Source organism: Euphorbia lathyris, chromosome 2 (assembly GCF_963576675.1).
Source record: "Euphorbia lathyris chromosome 2, ddEupLath1.1, whole genome shotgun sequence".
NCBI classification, from domain to species: Eukaryota; Viridiplantae; Streptophyta; class Magnoliopsida; order Malpighiales; family Euphorbiaceae; genus Euphorbia; species Euphorbia lathyris.
This window is the reverse complement of record NC_088911.1, coordinates 134552578-134575589: the sequence shown is the minus strand read 5'-3', so window position 1 is coordinate 134575589 and position 23012 is coordinate 134552578. Positions and strand designations below refer to the sequence as shown.

Below are 23012 nucleotides of genomic sequence, written 5' to 3'. Positions count from 1 at the left end.
ATAAAAGGAAAAGAATAAGTTTTGAGATAGTAGTTAATGTACCGAACCTTGTACTTATATCTGTCTATTTATAGTGTTTCGATTAGATTAAGAGTGTCATCTTATTAGGAATCCTTATGAATTTAGGATTCCTAATTTCTTAAGGAGTCTGAATCCTGTGAGAAATCTTTTATCTCGTAGGATTCTGGAAGCATCTCTTCAGTATTGGATCCCAAAACCGCACGTATTGGCTATGAGCTTGGACTAGACCTGTCCATAGGCCGGGCTGGGCCGGGCTCGAGCCGGACCTATCAAGTTTTTAGGTAAAAATGTTCAATCCAAGCACAGCCCAGTCTACTATTAATTTAGACGGGTTTGGATCGGGTTGGGCTCGGGCTTAAAAATCAAATCCCAAGCCCAACCCATATAAGCACATGTAAATATATATATAAAATTGTTAATTATAAAAAATAAATATTATACTTAAAAATAAATATTTAATATATAAATATATACATTTATTAATTCATATTAATAGGTGGGCCGGGCTGGGCCAGCCCGTGTTATTTTTATTAATCCTAAGCCCGTCCAAAAAGCAGGCGGGCTTTAACGGGCCTGGACCGGACTGGGTCTATGAACAATTTTTATTATCCAAGCCCAGTCCAAGAGATACGGGACTAGGCGGGTCGGTCATGTACCTGGACCCATGGACAGATCTAGATTGGACTAGCTTTTTTGCGACTGGGCTTGGACCGTCATCCAATCATGGGCTTTGACATCACTCTTTTTTGTGGCCTTTTTATCCCAGAAAAGGGTGATCATGGCGTCATCAACATGATGTCATTTTGTATTATATCAAGTAACATGTCATTTATATTTGATAAATAATTTACAAAAGGTTAAACACATAATTAACCTTTTAAACTTTTATGGTTTTAAGGATTGGACCTTTGATCATTTATTTTTCCATATTAAATCCTTGAACTTTAATTTCATGCATATTAAGCTCTTCACTAACGGTTCTGTTAAATAAACTATTGGTGAAAGCTAAATGCATGTAAAAAATTAAAGATTATGGGTTTAGTTAATAAAAATTATAAAGACTAGGGTTTAATCAATAACACGAGGGATGCTTTTAGGGATTGGGTGGCATACCGTGCAGTTCCTAAAGTCAAACGAGGGGTGGAGCAGTCGGTGCATTCATAGCGACCGCCAAGAAGGGGTTACCTCAAATGTAATATAGATGGGGCGTTATTTATTAAGGAGGGAAAGTGTGGACTATGGGTTGTAATGAGGAGGGCGCTTTTCTTTGGTGCAGTAGCAGTTTGATTGAGGGGATGAAAGAATCGCGTATAATTGAAGCTTTGGCTATGAGGACGAGTCTCTTATGGATGGTAGCTCAGAATTTCAGGAAAGTAGAGCTTGTGACGGATTAAGACGGTAGTGGACAAAATTTACTCTGATTCTATTGATCTTTCTGAATTTCGAACTTTAATACAATATTACAAATCTATTGTTCAATAACATTCAGATTTTAAAGTTTCTTTTATATACCTCGTATAGTGAATGGTGCAATCCACTAAGTTGCTCAGCACGCACATTCTAATATTAGTGATTTTATTTCATTATTAATATCTGATTAGTTTTCTGATGTAATTTTTAAGGATGAATCAGTGTTTTTTTATTTTTAAATTATTCAAGATCTTAATTTTTTTATTGGAGTTTTAAATATTAAAAAATATAAATAATATTTCTCGTGAACAAATATATGATATATATGTTTTAATTTGATGACCTGACACAATAAATTATTTTTTTCCATAAGCATAAACAAAATTAGTAAATATTATCATATAATTATTATCATTTTTTTTTATAAATTGTTATTATTTATATTGATCATTATTTCTGAAGTTTCTAAAGGATTGGGCCGTATTATGGGCCCACAGCCCACTGATATATAACTGCCAATTAGGAAGGGCTGCTGAGAATTAAACCACGTCCAATCTCAAAAAAAAAATCTCCATTTTGAACCTTAATCTTAAGGATTATGGATTATCGTTATGAGTTAAAGAGCAATTTTATAATTAGTTACATATCAATTGGTTCATAAAATAAATGTTTCGCAATTCAAAATAAGTTTAAAAATAGAATATCTTTAAACTCGACAAAAAAAATTGAGTTTTTTTTTATATATATATTTTTCATTCAATATATGTAGAATAAATGATAAGAATCGAGAAAAAAAATGAGGTCTATACGATACGATACCATGTACATGTGTATACATATCTTTATTTCATGGAATAGGAATTCTATTGAACTTTTTTGCGACTTTGTGAACTAAATTAGGTTAGTTGGCTCGTTATTTAATTTTATGATACAATTTGATATATTAATATTTGAAATAAGGTACAAAATATCATTATCGAGTAAGAATAATGTTATTTCTAATGCTATAAAATGATATAATTTATGTTTTCATCTTTGATCAAATTGATATTTAAACCATTAATTACAATGAAATTACTGTTTTATTATTATTAATGTAAAGGGATTGTAAAATAATTCTCTTCATTTGAAATATTTTTTTAATAAGTTAAGACTTTTTTATAATAATTACATAATGAAAGTCTGAATACACATTCATAAAACTGCAAAATCCAAATAAAACGAACAAAATTCGACAAGATTATGAGCAACACAATAAGTCAACTCGCTTAATGAGGACAGGTTCTCTCAAAAAGGTCCCTTCAATTCAAATAAATTAACTAATTTTTTTTATTTCCAGAACTAATCACAAACGGACACATTGGTAAGAAATGTTTGTCGGAAATAATCACTGGCCAAACTTCGGTCAAAATAGTTGGTCGATATTTAGAATTTTTTGACTAAGTTGGGTTGGTATTAATTTCCGACGGAATAGAAAACCGTATTCAGTATGTTGCTCCTACGAGCCTTTTACCAGCGGATTGAGATCCACCGGTAGCATCTCCAACGAACATTGCCGTTTGTGATCTATTATTTTCTTGTAGTGTGTAATTTGATACATAAGATAATTCTTTTCATTTAAAGTACTTTTTACAATGAGATAAATCTTTTATTTATAAGAATCACATAATAAATATCCACCGAATAAACGTTCATAAAAGTGTGAAATCCAAATAAAGCTTGGAAAGACCAACCACCTAAATAAACGAGAAATTAATCAGAATTCTAAGAAACTTTATTACGTATTTCATAAGCTTATACATTAACTCCGTTAGCGGAGCTAGGATCTCGAATCTGAAAATGCAATTACAGCACCCACAAACCCTCTTTAATTTCAGGTGGAGGACCGTCTAGAACCATCACTTCCACATTTCCGACGGTCCAGGGTTACAAACGGACCCTCGTACACCCCTAATTCACTCAAAATCAAGTATTACAAAACAAGAAAACACACCCACAAAGCCCAAATCCTTATTTGAATAAAAACTATAGATTAGGCCATGAAATGCACCCAAGAAGTTAACATGGTTGGTTAATTAGTAAGCATCAGGGTTAGCCAAGATGTGGGACTCAACAACCTTAAACATAGCCATGGCTTGGTCTTCACCAACCTTGATTTGGTCCATGTCAATTTTGGCATCTCCTATTGGGAAGTACTTAATAGTAGACTTGCATATGGATCCTCCATCACCATGAGCTTCAATCTGAACTTCATAAGATATTTTGTCAAGACCTTCCATCCATGGATCTCCTCCAATTGTGCTGTAATGGTAGATCAACTTCTCTGTGTCTACTACCTCTACCTTGTTCTTCACATACTTATAATCCGATCCTGCGTAAATGTTTTGATCCATTTAGTTCAATAACCGAAATTCAGTTTAAAATGATACGTGTCAATATGAAAAAGTGTCACAACTTAAATAATTACCAATTATATACTGCCATGTGTTATTTAAAACTAATTTGATTTTAACTATAGGTTAAATTGATATTCAAACTTAAATCTCATTCTTTATATATAAAAAAAAAATAGATAAAGTTATAAAAATAAATATAAATACCCTTCAATTTGACTAACAAATTTAATTTGCTTAAAAATAAACTTTAGATATTACAGTAATTAGTATGTGTTGACATACAAAAAATTGAGATATATAAAAAAACAATAGGATAAATAATTTATTTACAACTTATTCCCTCCATTTTGAAAAATATGTTATAAGGTTCGTATTTTTGTCACTATTAACGCTCTGGTCCTTCTGTTTGTTTTTTTTAGATTTTTAACTTTTATATTTGGCATAAATAGACAACAGAAAATAACAGAGCAACATAGTCATTCTGTATTGTATTATGATTGTCTTGAAAGCTAAATTATATTCAGTCAGAAATAAAAAAATAAAAATAAAAAGAACCAAAGGGTTAATAATGATAAGAGATATGGACCTTATAATGTATTTTTCAAAATAGGGGACTAAACAGTGTGTTATGTAAAAAAGTAGGAAATAATAAATTATTTTACCCAAAACAATATCTTCACATCCAAACAAACTGGACTAGTTGGTTGGGTCCGGAACCGTCCATATTGAGTCATTATCTTATCCTAAAATCAGAAAATGTGACTATTTGATATGGACTGTACTGATATCTGTGTTGGCTCAAAATGGATTTGGGGAAAAGACTCTAAAACTGTTCAATCGAATAATTTTCGATAAGGACTCAATCGATGGTTTTTGCTTAGGATTGATACTCAATTGATGATTTTTACTTAGTTCCTGACCTGATTGATGATTTTGATGGTTTAAATCCTAATTGATTTTGAATCTTTAGTTTTGGGACTCAAATGGGTATTATGCCTATAATTTATAAAAATGATTTTAAATTAATTAATTATATATGCTGTTATTTATTTATCACGTCATCAGTCCAATCAATTCGAGTCATTTGGTTGAACTAAATGACCCATGATCCAATTATAATTCGATTTGATGTCCAGTCGGTTCTAACAATAATAATAAAAAAAAACCACCGACCAAATGACGACAAATGTCAATTTTGAACTAATTTAAAAAAAAAAAACATAATTGAAAATTGAAAATGAAAGAAAAAGAAACTAACCCTCAACGAAATTAGTCTGAACAATGCTTCCAGGGCCTCCATCTCCTTCAATGATGTCAATGCTTTTAATGGTTTGGGGTAGAATTTTAGGGATGGTGATGTGAGAATCAAGGAGGAAGATCTTGAATAGCTTTTGTGGAGGAATTGCTGAACTTACTTCATTCACTCTACTTCCCATTTTTTCTAATCTTTTTCTAAATTATATATGAAGACAATAAGATTATGTGAGTGAGATTAATGGAAGAGCTAAGGTATGTATTTATAGGTGAAAGTGTGTGATAATGATATGTTGCAAGAATTAGGATGAAACTTACATTTATTAAGGTCAAACAATGTATAGTTAATTTGGAGTGACTCATGTACACCAAATATCCAACCTTATCACAAATGAAGACAATAGTTTTATGATTCTACGTTTGCTGTTTGCTGTTAAAAAATGCTGTTTTTCCAAAAAGCAGTGATTCTTTATTTTTATAAAAGGTTAGAGCATCTCCAATATGGTGACATGGCTCTCTAAATTGTCGAATTTGGCTAGCCATTTAGAGAGTGATCACTCCAACAATGTGACATGGCTCTCTAAAATAAATAGCTAGTCATTTTCACTAGCTAAATTTGGCTAGTCTCTTTGGCTAGCTATTTCTATTTTTTAATCATTCTTTCTCTTTTTTCTTTGTATCTTTTTTCTAATTTTTTTTTTTAATTTAATCACTTTTAATGATAAAATAATTAAATAGAGAGTCAAATAGCTAGCATGGTTGGAGCAAAACATAAATTTGACTAAACTAATATTTTATTTTATTTTATTTTAGAGAGCCAAATAGCTAGTTAGTGTTGGAGATGCTCTTACTTGTCAGATGTAAAAGGCAAACATGAGATCAATAACCAAACAAAAACTCTCTCTTTCAAAATGAAAATGCAAACATGAGCATGAAAATGAACAGCCAAAACACTCCCTTATACTTTAAGAGATTGTTTGGATGATGATATTTGAAGATATGTAAGGGTAAGTGTAATTAGGTAACCTTGTTTGTTTTGAGGTGTAATTGAAGAGTATATTAAGTGAGGATATGTGGGGGTGAATTTTGAGTTATTTTCCTTACACCCCTAATTGGAGATGAATCATAGTATATATATTTTTATTCCAAAATTGCCCTTTTCTTTTATTTTATTTAAGGATAAGATACCAAAATAGGGTTATGGTTTTTGAGGAAGTATCAATTTAGGCTCCTCATACACAATAGCACCAATATATGTCTAAATTTTAAAAAATGTACCAATTTAGGTCTCGATAACGGATTAAACACGTCATTGATATTATTGCGTTAAGTTCTGATTTCTCCCTCCACGTAAAATTGACAGAACTTAACGGAGTAATATCAATGACGTGTCTCGTTCTGTTATCGAGACCTAAATTGGTACCTATTTTTAAACGTTAAGCTTATATTGGTGATATTTTGTACATGGAGCCTAAATTGATACTAACCCAAAAACCATAGGCCCATTTTGGTATTTTATCCCTTTTATTTATATAAATGAAAGGATGCGAGAGTAATTTTATATGTAACTTACTTCACTTAACTTACCTTTCATTCAAAAACAAAAGTTATTTATTTTATACACGTCACTTACTTCACTTTACATTACCTTATTTTAATTATACTTCATCCAAACAAGTTCTAACAGTCTTGTGAACTTGTCTAACTTATTTAGAATGACTTATTGGTTCTGTAAATTTACATGTCAGTAAGGAATAATTTTTATATAATTAGTTAATATATACTAATTTTAGTATTAAGATGTGTCCATCTAAATTAATTTAATTAAAAATATTAAGTTAATGACAAAATTAACAACCTACATTAATTTTAAGCTAATTAACCAAATCAATTTGACCTTCATTTGTTAGACTTCTAACATATTTTAATATTAGGAGGATATTAAAAGTGAATTAAATAAGAATTAAGAAAAAGTTCTTGGCATTATGAGGAAAATATTTTTTTTCTTTTTATATATTTTGTTGGTTCAAATTTCATGGGTAGTGAGTGGAAAAGAAGAGCATTTTATTATTTATTTATGCAGTTTCTAGATGGTCCATTTTGACGGTAAAAAACAACATTATCCTAAATGTCTATTTTTTTGACAACACCATGAAATGGTGGTAATCCCCTAAAAAATTTGTGATTTTAATAAAATTCTTCTCTTTTATAATTATAAATGGTAAAAATCAGGGAAAATTACACAGAAATTCATATTCTAAAAACTATTTACAAGTTATAATTTTATATTATGTCAAACTAGTAAAATCGGTAATTTTAATATATTTTAAGGATTATAATTTATAAATTAAAAGTCTAGGATATATTTTTAGGGTTTGTGATTTATGAATTGGAGTCTAGATTTTTTTAAATTATAATGTAAAATCATATTGTATAGAGAATAATAACATATTAAGAATTAAGTTTAGTGATAAGACTTAATTATAATTTTATACTTAATTATAATATTCATGTATTTGATCCTAAAAATCACTGTTATGTTTCATTCTTTTTCACATTAATATTTTTATTTGGAGTCATATTTTAAATCATTACTTAGTTAATTTTAAATATTTAGTTTAGTTTAAAAATGAATTATTCATTTTATTTGTATTTAAAATGATAGTTTTTATAATTTGAACTAAAAGATTTATAAGTTCTCTATAATTACATTATAGATATAAAAAATTATTTTAAAACTATAAATTTTAAATGCATATGAAATAAATCATTAATCAAGTTTTATGTATAAATTTGGTTTTTTTAATTTTTTTTGTAGGGAAAAGAAAGTAACGATAAATTCGCTTTTTTAATAATTAATAGTTTAATGGTATTCGCTATGGTTACTTTGTTTTTTACAAAGTACCGTTACTTGGTGTGGTTTTCACCATTGGATTAATTTTATGCTCTATTCTAAAAAACATCAACCGCATAATGAAATTAAAAAAATTAAAGAGTTTGTGATACTTTTTACTATTCTAAATTAATAATTAAATGTAATGGGCTTAAATATTATGAATGTAAAGTATGTCCAAAATTTTGAACATCAAGTGAAGAATGAAAGTTCTGTTTTTCTATCCAAAATTTATAATCTATCAAATTTCAATTTTTTTTTATTTTTTTGATTATCTATTTTAGAAGAAAGAATGAAATTTTTCTTTTTTTATCTTCCCACTGAGTTAAATTTATATGTTTTTTTTGGTATTGTTATTTTCTTTTTAGTCATTGTTTATATATTTTTTCAAATCTTTTTATTCATTTAAATTGTATCTGATCTCTATTATTATTTTTATTTATCTATTTTTTGGATTTAGTAAGAGATGAAATAGTTTATCTTGTCCGTGGATCGATAGATCTATGTGGTTACATCAAAAGAAATGATTCAGATCTGAATGTTCAACATGTGTTGAAGATTTGACTTCAATTGTTTTTCCATGGATTTTGATTTACGAGAAGTATATATTTCTTTTCTCTTTGCAACCGTTTTAGTCTTCTTAATTATGGATCTTATAAGATTTTATTCCTTGTTGTTTGTTCATCTAATGAATACCATAATATACTCGTATTTTTTATCTGTTACCGATGAATAATAACATGACATGTATAGAGAGTGGTATGAGATTCATGATCTAGAAGAAAACTTTGTTAATAATGTTCGAAATTTGATTAACTTGTCAATATTAGGGTCTTATGAGGCATTTGGTTTGGAGTTTTAAGAAAGTATAAAAAAAGAAAATATATTATTTATTTTGCTTTATTTGTTTTATCAATTCAATAATTATATTTTACTCTCTCTTTTTCGCAAACCCTAAAGTGTTTTGTTTAAAGTTTGAAATCAAAATTGAAATTAAAATCAGAATCATAGAGAATCAAAATCGAAATCATCATTCTATTTGATATGATTCGGAATTGGAATCTATTTTTCTTTGTTGTTGTTTTCTTTATAATAAATAAGATGTAAAATGTTATCAGTATATAAATATACTATTTTAATAATACTTAAAAGTAGTATAACACAAGCGGTAGACTTTTCTCCATCCAGATTTTAAGGTTTTCTTCCAGCTTTTAGTCGGAAGATAAGCTCATCCTTTGTTTTATTCTGCTTTTTTTTTATTAAGTAAATTTTTTATTGATCTCTATGTTAGATTTGGTAGTTTCTTTTTTATTTGTAGTTTTTTTATCATTTCTCCCTTTATGTCTGGTTGTAGTACATCTCTCTATATGGGTGTTATCATGTTTTCCCGCATAAAAACAAAAGAGTTTTTTTGTCATCATCACATAGATCTGACTCCTCGTTCTTGGAGAAAAAGATTATAAAGTTGATTATGGATGGAGTGTGTTTCTTGTTGTTGTGCTAAACAACAGCTTCAAGTACCGTCAACTATTGCTCTACCGCGATCATAATTTTGAAGGTGCAGATTCAATCAATGTCAACTATTTCTTTAACTCGGTCTCCCTTCGCCTGCCCATTGCTCGTCTGCTACTCGTTGGTCTCCTTCGAATGAGGGGCTGCTGAAAGTAAACGTTCATATAGATCTGACTCTTCATTTCTAGAAAAAAAGCCTATGAAATTGATTGAGTTTTTAATTATATATTGGAGATGATGTTAATTTACATTTCATTTTAGCCCAATTCAGATGGTAAAAGGTGGGAACACAATTTTTTTAATAGTCATTTAAGCCAAAATAATTAAATTCAAATAAATATCTTTTTTATAGAAAAATACATTCAAATAAAAATCCTAGTTGATGGAATCGTGACACATAACATTTATGGAAATATACTCTTAATAAACGGACATTAAACTTTCTTTATTTTGAATGTGGACTTCACGACGTGTGACGTTAAGTGTGTCGATTTCATTCAATGCCCCAATATCTCACCAAATTAAAGTTTAGGTGTCGACAATCAATAAAGACAAAATAATAATTTTTTATTTATTCGCTATCGATATGAATTTATATACTTGTCTATAAAGAAATAAACAATTTATTTATTACTATCTCTATTTCATATTACATATCCTTTTAGAAGATTTTTTTTATTTTATATTATATGTCATTTTATATGATTAAGTTATCTTTCTTATTGTAATAAAACGCAAGTTTATGGAAATTAATTAAAATAATAAACTTATTATAGAATAAATAAATATTAGAATCAATATTTAAGGGGCAACAATGTCTTTTCTGTAGTATCCTTAATTTCTATACAATTCTTTAAAAACACATGTAATATAAAACTGGGGGAGTATTATTTAGATCCGGTCATTTCTTCTCATTGCTTTTCTTTTCAAATCCGATAATTTCTGCTATCACTACTGTCACTGTCACTTTTTCAGATTTAATAGAGAAAGTATCTTTCTTTTTTCTCATTCTATTTATATTTTAGTCTTCGTTTTTAATTTTAGATTTAGATATTATTTGATCAAACTTAAAATTAAGTGTTGAAAAAATAAGCACTGAATTTTAAGTGTTAAATATTATAAGTGGTGAAAATATTAAATGATTTAATTTTTATAAAAATATTAGTTGATAATATTTAACTTAAAATGTTAAGTTAAATATTTTGACTTATCAAAATAAGTGATTTTTAACTTAATTAACTAATTTAAGTGGTGAAGAAACAATTGTTATCAAACACACTTAAATGAAATAAGTGTTTAATATTTTAATTTAAGTGATTAAATAGGTTATCAAACAAGGCCTTACTTGTTCTTATTAGTTTGAAGTCTATATATCTTCTTTAACTTCTTTTTCCACCAGATCTACACCTGTGAGCTATACTTCTTTTTTTATTCTTTTTTTGGTCTTAGAACGAGCGGAAAAAGTTTATCTTGTCCATAAATCTATAGATCTGCGTGGTTGCACAAACAGAAAGGACTTAGATCCGAACGTCCGGAATAGCCTAAATGATGAAGTATGTATTACAGCGGTTTTTCAATAGGGTTCAACTTACGAGAATGATATGATTTCTATGTTTGTTGTATTTGTACCTTTTATGGTTTTTATTGCTTTTTGTAGTCTTTTATTGCTCTTTGTACCCTATTTTATTCTCTTTGTGGATCTTGTATTGGTTGTAGCCTGTATGGAATGAAGGTTTTATTCATCTTTATTTTCGTACTGTATTTATACTTTTTAAGTTAATTGATATGTGACATTTTTATATAAAAAATTAAATAATTTAATGTCATTCTGATCAATATTATGTAGATTTGATCTGTATTAGCACAAATCTAATATCTTTGACCTGTGAGCCAAAAAATTCATTTACATATATTAGATACATGTCAGTGTTCCTCTATTTTCGAGTAGAATTCAGTTCATACAGGCCCATCAACTTCCACTTGGTTCGTTCGCAAACCACACATCGTACGTGAAGAGTTAGAACTCATACCAATTATAACACTTTAATCCAACATCATGTAAATATTGTCCATTTTGGTTCAAATCTAATATTTTGGGCTTCACGGTTTTAAAACGCATCTACATATATTAGATACACATCTTACTAATAAACCTCAGTCACCGTGTCTCTCCATTTCCGATGTGAAATTCAGTTCATTCATGCCTTCATCATCATCCTTTTGAACCGCTCCTTGTTTAGAACTTTTACTCCGACAATATCTATTTCGAATCGGGTTGTTACATTTAAAGTCCTTTCATTCTTTTCTATCGTAATCATTGATTACTCTATTTATTTTTTTTGGATGTGTGAAAAGTTGCAGGGCACTAAGAGAAAACGTCATAGGCCCTGTTTGAGAATTAGCTGTTAGCTGATTACATTAGCTGTTAGCTGTTAGCTGATTACATTAGCTGATTTGACTAGCTGTTTGCGTAGACCTGTTTGGTAAAAATTAGCTGATTGATAATAGCGGTTTGTGCAAAAAGACGAATAAGGGCATTAATTTTGGCGCAGGAGAAGAGGGAGTCTATCTATTAGGGTTAAAGAAGGGGTAAACTACACCAATGGTACCTGAACTTTACATAGTTTACACTTTGGTACCTAAATTACATTTTGTCTTAAAAATATACCTGAAGTAACGATGACCGGACAATTTAGTATATTTTTACCGGTTATGACCGGTCAACATGAGTTTCATGAGTTAATTACATTAATGGTACCCGAACTTTACCATAATTCACACTTCGGTACCTGGATTTTATTTTATTCTAAAAACATAACACAAGTAAAGGTGACTGAAAGGTTTAGTTCATTTGATCGGTTAGTGACCGGGTAACATAAACTAAATATTGGGACTCACCATACACTCAATTAATATAAAATTATAATATTGTTATTTATGAGCTAAATGGCAGTATTATAATTTTATGTTAATTGAGTGTATGATTGGTTTCAATTTTTAATTTAAAATGGTCAAACTCGGGTTGATCAATCACTGATCGTTCAAATATACTAAAATATTGAGTCATCTTTACTTGAAGTGTATTTTTTGGACAAAATGAAATCTAGGTACCAAAATGTGAATTCGGATAAAGTTTAGGTACCATCAGTGTAATTTACTCGTCAAAATCGCATTGACCGGCCATTAACCGGTAAAATATACTTAATTGTCCAGTCATCATTACTTCAGGTATATTTTTGAGACAAAATGTAATCTAGGTACCAAAGTGTGAATTAGGGTAAAGTTCAGGTACCATTGGTGTAATTTACTCGTTAAAGAAGTCCATTAATTTTAATATTCCAAAACGCTAATTGAAAAAGCTCATTTTAAGAGCTTTTTCTAAATTAGCGTTTTCATCTCAAAACTCTCTCCCAAACCTCTCTCCACCAAACACTCCAATCAGCGGTTTCAGTGGTCAAACCTCTAAAATTGGTCAAAACCGCTCTTTTTATCCCAAAACGCTCTTTACCAAACAGGGTCATAGTCTTTCTTATTCATACTAAGCAATGCATGTTTATAGTAGTAGATATTTTATAATGTATTAGCTAATAAGAAGCAAAACTATAATTGTCTATCTCCGATGACTAATCATTATGTAATATTATTACCTTAATAATTTTCATTTTGATACTTACTCCAACACTCCCCTCAAAATGAAGCTTCTTAACATGTATTAAAGCATCTCCAACAGCCTTTTAAGTTGATTCTTAAGTTAAAATTTGAGGAGAAAGAATGAAAAATCAACTCCAACAGTCTCTTAGTGGCTCCTCAAATTACTAAGAGTCTCTCTCCACCTCTTAATGCCTCTTAATTCATTTTTTATTAATAATTTATTATTGAAGATTCTCTTTCCTCTCAATATTGGTAAATATAATGATAAAATAATAAATAAAGAGTGAATATAAGGAGTATTGTTAGAAATGACATGTCTTAGTCACTCTTAAATCACTAAGAGTCAATTATTTATATTATTTTTAGAGAGTGTACTAAGAGCCTATTGGAGATGCTCTTATACTCATTTTGCTTAGTGAAACATAATTCCTCACTATCATATTCCACGTGTTTGATTTTCTCGTGAAAAACTATATTCTTGGTTATAGCAATATATAGGAACTGAATTGTCGCAGTATAATGGTATTGGCAACTGGCATTTAATTCTAAACTCTTCCAACCAAACAACTTATCCATTTTATCTAAGATCTGGTTTGTGCCATATTTCTATATTCTTCTTCTACTAATTAGCTATCGCAGATATTATGAGATTTAATCATTAACTGGCTTACTTCCAGAGAAAAAGTAAACGCCACATAGTATATGGGTTAGAAACGGGTCATAGTTGGGCTAAATAGAGGCAAACATTCACATTCATAGTATATGGACAATCCACGACAATCATACATAAAAGTAAGCAACACGGAACAGGGCACAGATGATTTTATTAATGTAAAGGCATCAATTATACATTGAGAATGCTCCATCATTAGTAGTAGTAGGAGGGCCACTACTAGAGATGGGAGGATCCGGGGCCAATCCTAGTGACAAGTCTCGGGGTGACTAGTCACTCCCCCCTATAGTGTTTCTTACACTAACTGTACAGAAAATAGAAGGATGAAAAAAAGAAAGAAAATGGGGAAGAAAACTCTGTATTAAACTTATGTATATTGTTTATAACAACTTAATGAATTCAGTGTATTAGCTCTCTATTTATACAAGAAGATAAACTGCCTAACCATCTAATAGACTATCTAACTGAATTAACAACTTGACAAGTGGGCTGGAGTTTATAATCCAATGTTACAGCATCACTGTTAATTCTCTACATTCCCTCCTCAAACTGGTATGTGATCAACAATACCAAGTTTGGACAAGAAAGTATCAAGTTGAGCCCTAGTCATTGTTTTAGTGACTAAGTCTACGAGCTGCTCCCCTGTAAAGATATGAGGTGTTCTAATGAATCCTTGCTCAATATAGTCTCTTATGAAATGAATATCAATATCAAAGTGTTTTGTTCTTTCATGATCAATAGGGTTGGCCGCAATAGCGATAGCTGATGTATTATCGCAGAAAATTGGAATTGGGAACTTAATAGGAATTTTGAACTCCTTCATTAAGTAAGATATCCATTTGACCTCTCTTGTTGTTGTTGACAAACTTCGGTACTCTGCTTCTGCTCAAGAAGTACTCACAATAGTTTGCTTTTTACTCTTCCATGCTACCATTGACTTCCCAATGAATACACAATAACCAGTTGTAGATCTTCTAGTTCCTCTACAAACTGCCCAGTCAGCATCACAGTATGTTTGAACTTCCAATGAAGATTGTAGGATAGAATATGCCTCTACCCATAGTACCCTTTAGATACCTTAGAATATGCAAAGCAGCTTTCATATGACTTTTAGTGGGTTCGCCCATATGTTGGCTAAGTTGTTGAGTAGAAAAGCAAATATCAGGTCTGGTGAAGCCTTATATATAATAATCTTCCTATCAATTTTCTGTAACTATCTGGTGATTGCAATTGTTCGGAAGTTGTGTGATTTTGAAAACCAGATGGTAGAGGTGAACTTGCACTTAAGGCTAGTTCTAACTTAGCATCTGCTATGAGGTCTTTTACATATTTCACTTGTGAAATTACCATGTCAATTTTTTATTTTGCCACCTCTATACCAATGAAGTATTTCACATATCCAATGGCTTTGATAGTGAATTCCTAGTGTAAGAACTTCTTAAGGCTGGCCATTTCCTCTTCTAAGATGTCTTGATTAAAAGATCATCCACATAAAGCACAATGGCAAGATAAACTTTACCTGTGGATTTTGTATACAAACAATAATCATGTTTAGATCTAACAAATCCAAAATGTAGCAATTTAGAGGACATTTCTTTGTTCCACATGCGGACAGCTTGTTTCAGACCATATAGTGTTTCTTACACTAACTGTACAGAAAATAGAAGGATGAATGAAAGAAAGAAAATGGGGAAGAAAAGTCTGTATTAAACTTTTGTATATTGTTTATAACAACTTAATGAATTCAGTGTATTAGTTCTCTATTTATACAAGAAGATAAACTGTCTAACCATCTAACATACTATCTAACTGAATTAACAACTTGACAAGTGGGCTGGAGTTTATAATCCAGTGTTACATCACTGTTAATTCTCTACACTAACTCGAGGCTCAGGGGCAATATATAGACATTACAATGTTCCATTCACCACTGTCCTCGATTGCCTAGACACTATTCAAAAATCCTTCGTTTAATTATTTATAAAAAGATCAAATGTGTAGTTTGATCTTTAGTTCTTACTAGATCCTTCGAAAAATATAAGTTTTTAGTTTTTAAGCATTCGTGGAGCTTAAATTTGTAAGTTTCCCAATATAGTTTGTAAAACTTTAGACAATGAGTTTCTCAAACCCCCCAATAAGTTTGAGAAAAGCAAATATTAAAGAAATAATTGGTGAATTTTTTTTGCCCCCGTAAGTTTCCTAGCAGCTCATCCCAGTCCAATAGTTTCCTTTATTAAGTCGAACTTCACTTTTTCTTTTCAAAAAAAAAAAAATGGTCTAACTTCACTTTTATTTTAATTTTTTTGCTTGCTTTCTCATTAAATTGTTTCTCCTATTATTTTTTTTTTTATCATTTTTTTATTCACTATCTGCAATGTCATCATTTTTTCTCAAAATTTCAATTTTTTCAACAACCCCATTATATTCTTTTCAATTCTGTTAAGATATTTTCATTGTTTTTCACTCTTCTTACAATTTTATAATTACATATTTATGTTCTAATGATTTGCATGACCAATTAGATTTTGGAATTATAGATTCTTAATCATTAAGATTTAATATTAGATTATTAAACATTATTTGCTTGTAAAGTGGTGATTCTTATTCTTACTTTCATGTTTCTACGGTAACCACAAAGCGGCGTTTTCAACATTGAGTATAGTAAAAAATAAGTTTTGAAACAGAATGAAAAATGAATATCTTTCATATTGTTTAATGTCGTATATTGAGAGAGAAACCGATATTGGTGTTAATATAGATTTAATTATTATAGATGATTTTCATGATTTAAAAAGTGAATGATCTCTATTTTGATACATTAAATATAATATATTTTGATCTCTTTATTATATGTGATAAAAATAATATTTTAAATTTGGCCCTGTGAGACTTTATCTTGCGTACGCTTTTGTCTTAACCAATATCAGAGTTTACCCAAGACACCATTTGTAACAATCTAGCCCTATATTACTATGTATATATTGTCTGTTTTGGTCCAAATCCAACACCTTGTTAGGCCTTATAATTTTAAAACGCATTTGCATGTATTCGATTCACACCTTACTATTAAACTTCAATCACTCTCTCTCCATTTTCGATGTGGGATTCAGTTCATTTCTACCTTCATCGTCATCCCTTAAGGTCACTCCTGGCTTAGGCCTTCTATCTAAGTGTTACCCACTCCGGACCGGATTGTTACACCTTGGGTTTCACATCTTTAAAACGCGTCTGCATGTACTTGATTCTCAACTTACTAATAAGCCTCAATCACTCTTTCTCCATTTCCGATGTAGGATGCAATTCATTCCTACCCCGATCGTCATCCCTTAAGGCCACTCCTTACTCAAGCGTTCTATCTCAGTGTCATCCACTCCAAACCAGATCGTTACACCATTTCTAACGCATATTCAATGAACATAATAATCACCTTACCTCAGGTACTCCATCACTAATTAACCAAGATTTCAATATATTTATGTTGTTGATTATATTAGAAGGCCAGAATTAGTCTAAAGTTATATGGTATAGCCCATATAATTTGACAATTCAAAAGTGGCCTAAAAGCCGCCCATGTGCCCCAACATTTTTCAGGCCTAAGACAAAGCATTCCAAACTAATCTTGGACTTTGAAATTTCATGATTTTAAATTCTAATTTTATTGATTTATATAGAGCTATTGAAACACAAAAACTCAATTCCCAATTTTAGTGAATCCATATTGTAATTAATCATAATGGGTGTAAGTAGCTTTACACAAGAATTCTCATCCCCAATTTCTCCATCTCGTATGTTCAAAGCCTTAATTTTAGATTCTAACATTTTGATCCCAAAGCTCTTACCTCAATTCATTCAAAGTGTTGAAATTATTCAAGGTGTTGATGGTGCTCCTGGTACTATTGAGCAACTCAATTTCACTCAAGGTACGTTTTTTAAGTATCCGCGTTAAAAAAATGAATTATTTATAAGTGTAAGATAATCCAATACCATTTGAGTTAGTTGCGAAGTTTAATATTGTATCAGAATCTCTTAATTGTTCAACTTGACACATCAATTTATCGATTAATTACAATTTACTCATATTAACTCACTAATTACCAAGAAACGTTGTGAATATTGAACTTGATTAAAATGTGTTTTACTTATTTTTCTAGACCTACTCATAGGTTAGGTTGAGCCAAACTTGCATCTAAAATTCTTAATTTAAACTCAGCCAAATTCGTTGTTAATTTAAACGGGTTTGAACTTGAAAATCAAATTTCAAGCCTATCCTGCATAAACCTATCTTGGAAAAAAACGTCTTTTAATTAAAATAAAATCTAAATATATTATTTAAGTTAAATATAAATTAGAATTTTAACTTTAGATGTATATATTTTTATATTTACTAATTAAAATATATAGAGAGAGAGAGAGGTGGGCTTAATGTTATTCTCTCTTGTTCCAATCCAAACTACTAAAGATGGGCTTTGACATGCCGTACTGATATCACAGTATATTTTTAATAGTTTGAAAACAATTTATTATACGTCTAATATATATATAAACCGTGAAAACTTTATTTTAAACCGTAAAAGATGTAATTGTAGATGTATATAAAACAGGAAATATATTTTTATTCGAGTTTAATATATTCAATTCGGCACCAAAAATAAAATAAAATAAAAATTGGTATTTATACATAGAAGCGACACAAATCAAGATAAGTAGATTCAGAGATGGATCCAGTGGGGGGTTTGAGGGGCTCGAGCACCCACTAGTCACCGGAAAACCCTAAATGAAAATTGTGTACGGATTTATGTAAAAACATCAAACAATATCTATTTAGCATCCATAGACCACCATAAGCACCTCCTATTGTAAATTCTGAATTTGTTACTGACTAGATTCTTGTGTATTTAGAATGGTTTTTTTTTAAGTAAAAGCTGAGTTTCCAAAACAACCGAGCATTCCAACTAGATTGACACTCCCATATATTTAGAATAAGTTGTTACATCAATTTGTTTTGATTATGCTATAATTTTTTCTTTGTTTTTAACAATATGATTTGGGTTTCAGCTAGCAACTTGAAATATGTGAGGAACAGAATAGAAGAGTTAGACAAAGAAAAGCTAATGTGCAAGTATACTTTAATTGAGGGGTACCCACTTGGAGACAAGCTTGATTCCATTGCTTATGAGGTGAAGTTTGAGGCAGCAAATGATGGAGGGTGCATTTGTAAAATCACTAGTAATTATATCACAATTGGTGATTTTACCATTTCAGAAGATGAAATTAAGGATGGCAAAGACAAATCTATTGGAATCTACAAAGTTGTTGAAGCCTACCTTTTGGATAATCCTCAAGTTTATGCCTAATTTATTAAATAAACAAACTATACTTATTTACAATTTTTCTATGCCTAATTATTTTTATTTTATTTACTCGTAACGTTAATTAGAAAGTTCGATTCTATTCTCTTATCGTTCAATCAATACCATCGGGTAATTAGACTGAATTCTTTGTTGAAATTTAAGGGACCGAAATTGTAATTTAGAATGGATTTGGTGTGTAATTTTCAAAGGCTAATAGTTTTCCGAATATAATAAAAAAAAAACAAAATGATAAATACACAAACTTTTATTGCTGAAGGACTCTATATATAAGAGCTCCATCAAAACATGTAGCCCAAATTAATTTAAAAAAAAATCTACCATACATTGACTTAGCTAAACAACAAAGACTTTTGTATCCAAAATATGGGTAGATAATTCTTTTTCTGCCTATGTATAGAGCAATCATGGACTTTATTAAAAAAATTGAACAAATTCGATTTAGCAAAAAAAAAAAACAATTACACAACACGTTTAAAATCACCCCTCCCACCAAACAATCTTGTATTCGCCACTGATTGCAGTAATACAAATGGAATTATAGAAAACTTGGCCAGATGAACCGAAAGTACATAGTATTATGAGCTCTGTATTAATACTTTCCTTAAGATAGATTTAGCGATATTGGCTATCGTCTTCCAAGATATAATAGGAATATTAACAAACTCTAACCGTGTGTAGAAATTATCACCGGAATAGGACCACATATCGAATAGAAGCACAACTACGAAAATTGAGGGAACAAAATGAAAATAAATAAAAGTAAAAAGTTGCAACCAAAATCGCAACTAATATGGTAGTTAGGGTTGTAAACTGAGCGGAGATTGCATTAACCATCCCCAACCACTGGTCTATCAGGGATTTTCCGTTCCCGAATAACATATGGATAAAGTTTTTGCTACCATCCCCGTTCCGCGAGGAATCCCCATCGCTGTTTAAATTTTTAATTTCTTTACTCTTTTTTTAAGGTTCCCAAGGTTTTGATTATCTAAAATCCTCATCCCCGCGGGGAATCCCGATCCCCGAAGCATACATTACTTATTAGCTTTCAATTTTTTATTTTCTAATTTCTACTCCTAATTGCATAGGTTCCGTTTTAATTTTAAACCAACCTAGTTAGAGCTCTTACTTAATCTATTTTAATTTATTTTTAAGAATCTATTTCAAAGCAACCAGGTTACAACTCAATCTTTTTAGTTTTTTTTTTTAATTTATCTAAATCACATATATATTTTTTTAGTTTACTTTTTTTATATTCAGATATTTAGTCCGGGATCTGTTGGGGACATTCGGGGACGGGGACGGGGATGGGACACTTATAACCATACCCGCCCAGTCCCCGACTACCGGAAATAAAATAAAAACCATCTCCGCCCCATGAGGATCCCAAATGGGGATCGGGAATCCCCAAATAATTGACAGTCCTAATGGTAGTATAGTCAGTAACGTTCACCTGGACCCTAGGCTCATTAAATTTGAATCTCCATCGTAGGATTATAATGAGTTTAGATCTAACAGTGAATGATCAAATTCATTTGGTCATTTAGAGTCTAGGCGAACGATGCTGGTAGTATATAACTTTTTCAAATTTTTTCCAACTTACTCAACTATTTTTTGTTCTGTCTTAAAATATATATACAAAACTAAGAATATATACTATATGATGCAACTTTTCATATGTTTCAATGTGATGTAATCAAACTTATACTACAAACGATTTCTTTTAAAATAAAGATAAAAACAATTTTCTATTAAAAAAAAGATAAAAACAATTTTATTAATTTATCCAACATATATAAAATTAAAATTTGTAAAGCTTAAATTACTTTATTGATAAAATAATCCCTATTTGTACACCAGGAATTTTCACATGCACCTTAACGAGCAAGTGAATTTGCTTATTCACCGTTAGATATAGGCTTATTAAATCTAAGCATCAGGATGTTTTGAATCTCCACCTTAGGATTCTAATAAGCTTAGATCTAACGGTGAATGAGCAAATTCTACATGCTCATTAAGGTACATATAATCAAGACTGATTTATATACAATCAAGGAAGCTAGGGAAGGATGTAGAATCCACGAATTTACAATTAACTCCTTATATAAGTTAACTCTTTAATTACAATTAAATCCTTACAATAATAAATTAATATTTATTATCTTAACAAATGTATCTATTATGAGGTTACTATTGGAACATTTTTATATAATAAAAATGTAAGAAACGATGGTCAATAGTTACGATGGTTACCGGTGTTAAAACGGTAAAGTTCAGTGAACCATTTTTATACAATAAAAATGTAAGAAACGATGGCCAATGGTTACAGTGGTTACCGGTGTTAAAACGTGTAAACTTCAATGAACATAATATTAAAAATTGAAGTTCAGTGGGCATAACGTTAAAAAGAATACAGTTCAGTGGCCATAAGTGTAATTTAACCGGAAATTTAACCTTTATTCCTACTAGATGAAGGTTGAGTATCATTTTTTTTTATATAAAAAACTTAAACTTTGAACTTCTTATAAAATAAAATATGATAGAAAAAAATACATTATAATAAATGACAATTTTTTTCAGGAACATTGAACTTTGAACTTCTTACTATTGGAACATTTTTATACAATAAAAAATGTAAGAAACGATGGTCAATAGTTACGGTGGTTACCGGTGTTAAAACGTGTAAAGTTCAGTGAACCATTTTTATACAATAAAAATGTAAGAAACGATGGTCAATGGTTACAGTGGTTATCGGTGTTAAAACGTGTAAACTTCAGTGAACATAACATTAAGAATTGAAATTCAGTGGTCATAACGTTAAAAAGAATACAATTCAGTGGCCATGAGTGTTATTTACCAGGAAATTTAACCTTTATTCCTACTCGATGAAGGTTGAGTGTCAATTTTTTTTTTAAAAACAAACTTAAACTTTGAACTTCTTATAAAAAAAATATGATAAAAAAAAATACATTATAATAAATGACAATTTTTTTCAGGAAAAAAAATAATGTCATTTATTTCAGGAAAAAAATAACTTATAATGGCTTCGCCCAGGCTCGAACTGGGGACCTTCAGTGTGTTAGACTGACGTGATAACCGACTACACCACGAAACCAATTGATAGTAATGTTGTTGAGAATGAGGTTTTGCAATAGTCAATTGTAAATGGTTCAGGTTTTTTACAAATCATATAACCAGATATAAACTAAATTGAAATTTATCAGTTCGGTTCCATTAGTTTCCTATTAATTGATAGCTGAAATTTAAAAATTATAATAGATAAAAATCATAAAAAATAAAATAAATGTATACAAAAATGAAAACAATAGAAAATAGTAGTATATTGTTATTAAATATAGTAGATAAGTAAATCAAATTATAAACATGTAAAAATTATAAATAAATTTATGTTTCAGTTCAATAGTTCTCATCGAAATTCTATGAAATGATAACTAAAATTGCACCAAAATATAAACCACCGAACCACAATTATAATTCGGGTATGTATTCAGTTTTCAGTTAAAGCCGAAATCTACTCAGTCCTAGCATGCTTATAAATGTTGATCATGTTAGTAACTGAAACGATCCGGTCCGGAGTGGGTAGCATCAGGATAGAAGGTCCGAGCAAGGAGCGCCCTAAGAGGTGATGACGGGTCAGGAATGAAGTGAATCACACATCGAAAATTGAGAAAGAGTGACCGGAGTTTATTAATAAGGTGAGATTCAATACATGGCGATACATTTTAAAACCGTGAGGTCCAAGATATTGGATTTGGGTCAAAATGGACAATATCTACGTGATATTAAACCATGACGTTACGGTAACGACCAAA

General features: G+C 30.1%; 2 protein-coding genes and 1 non-coding gene across 3 annotated transcripts; 1 reads left to right on the top strand and 2 right to left on the bottom strand.

Moving 5' to 3' along the window:
• Window positions 1–3183: 3183 nt before the first annotated feature.
• LOC136216939 (major allergen Pru ar 1-like) lies at window positions 3184–5329 on the bottom strand. Its single transcript, XM_066003487.1, has 2 exons — window positions 5086–5329; window positions 3184–3802 (listed from the first exon to the last, which is right to left on the bottom strand). Exons 1-2 carry the CDS (start codon window positions 5261–5263, stop codon window positions 3507–3509), a joined length of 474 nt encoding a protein of 157 aa, XP_065859559.1. The 5' UTR covers window positions 5264–5329; the 3' UTR covers window positions 3184–3506.
• Window positions 5330–17498: 12169 nt separating this feature from the next.
• On the top strand, window positions 17499–19277 carry LOC136216938 (pathogenesis-related protein STH-2-like). The gene is made up of 2 exons (XM_066003486.1): window positions 17499–17730; window positions 18866–19277. The coding sequence occupies exons 1-2, from the start codon at window positions 17544–17546 to the stop codon at window positions 19162–19164; spliced, it is 486 nt and encodes a 161-aa protein (XP_065859558.1). The 5' UTR covers window positions 17499–17543; the 3' UTR covers window positions 19165–19277.
• A 2943-nt stretch (window positions 19278–22220) lies between these two features.
• TRNAV-AAC (transfer RNA valine (anticodon AAC)) lies at window positions 22221–22294 on the bottom strand. The gene has a single exon. It is a non-coding gene; the product is annotated as a tRNA-Val (tRNA).
• Window positions 22295–23012: the final 718 nt, after the last annotated feature.